This window comes from Euprymna scolopes, chromosome 22, assembly GCF_053919585.1.
Source record: "Euprymna scolopes isolate OS-2025 chromosome 22, ASM5391958v1, whole genome shotgun sequence".
NCBI classification, from domain to species: Eukaryota; Metazoa; Mollusca; class Cephalopoda; order Sepiida; family Sepiolidae; genus Euprymna; species Euprymna scolopes.
The window spans coordinates 62,986,017-62,987,254 of record NC_136503.1 but is presented as its reverse complement, the minus strand read 5'-3'; the positions used below and the strand labels follow the sequence as shown (position 1 = coordinate 62,987,254).

The following is a 1,238-nucleotide window of genomic DNA, read 5'->3' as shown; positions in this document are numbered from 1 at the left end:
TGCCATCTGCTTAGCCGTACTGGCTCTCACCTTCATCATTTGCAGCATCGTTGCCTACGTAAAACGTTGGTCGGTCCGTTTCTGGTGCTTTCTATTCTGCAGCCGTCGGCGTAAGTATACACCGTTAGCTGATAACGTCGACTACATCTACGATGCGTTCATCTGCTACAGCAACCGGGATTTGGAATGGGTGATGAACAAACTCCTGCCGATGATCGAGGAGACAGAGGGTTTTCAACTTTGTCTACATGACCGCGATTTCAAGGCTGGCTACACCATAGTAGATAACATCTTGGAGAGCGTTCAAACCAGCCGGAAAGTCGTGTTGATCTTGTCGCCAGATTTTGCAAGTAGCAGCTGGTGTAAGTACGAGGCTAGCCTCGCCGAACAACGTCTTCTGGAAGACAAAAGAGATATGCTAGTGCCGATTCTTTTGCAAGAGATTCCCTTCGAAGTCCAGTCGAGAAGGCTCGCCACTCTCATGAAAAGGATCCCCTGCTTGGAATGGAGTGACGATGAGCGCGGCCAGAATGTATTCTGGAGAAGACTCACAGAGATTTTGAGAACACCACCAATGCACACGGATATCTGATTATTGCGATATCATAACATTACTGAAACCAACTTTTTTTTTTCTTTTTTACAAAATGACAATTATAATAGAAGTTAATAGAAACGGGTTTTGCATAGCTCACTCCACATCTAATGTTATTCTAAGGTTGCCCATCTCTGAAACAAAATATCATGGAACTGCTTCTCTACAACATGGTCGGTTTCAAGTCAAATGTTAAAAATACTTGTCGAGCTGTCAATTTTATTAATCGGTTTTAATTCTCTCGTAATATTCTGTATCATTCAACTGATAATACATCTCATTTAACGTTATCCTCGTTGGAGTTTTTGGCCTTGATATGTTGTGGTTTATTTGTGTGAAAAAAAAAACAAGAGCGTATCTTGCTAAATGTAAATAAAACAAAATTAATTTTGTCTCAGAATCTATGTGAAGTGTGAAGTTTTTTGTCGTTCTGTCTTTCTTGTTCTCTTTTCATTTTTTCTTTCTTTCCCACTCTTTCTTCTTCTTTCTTTCTTTCTTTTCCTTTCTCTCGCTTTGTCTTTGTTTCTCTCTTTCTTTCTCTCGCTCTCTATTTTTCTCTTCCTTTTTTTTCTGTTTTTTTTTTCTTTACAGGGTGGAACAACAAAATTGTGGCTTTTGAAAAGATGGCACAATTCCATTTCCA

The 1,238-nt window shown here is 39.7% G+C and overlaps 1 protein-coding gene across 1 annotated transcript in view; it reads left to right on the top strand.

The window, feature by feature from the left end:
- LOC145243454 (toll-like receptor 2) overlaps positions 1 to 995 on the top strand; it is a 39,519-nt gene extending 38,524 nt beyond the window's left edge. Inside the window, exon 2 of the mRNA XM_080106344.1 lies at positions 1 to 995. This exon is cut by the window's left edge and continues 1,558 nt beyond it. Coding sequence (XP_079962470.1) covers positions 1 to 592 — 592 coding nt within the window. The 3' untranslated portion in view covers positions 593 to 995.
- The last annotated feature ends 243 nt before the right edge of the window (positions 996 to 1,238 follow it).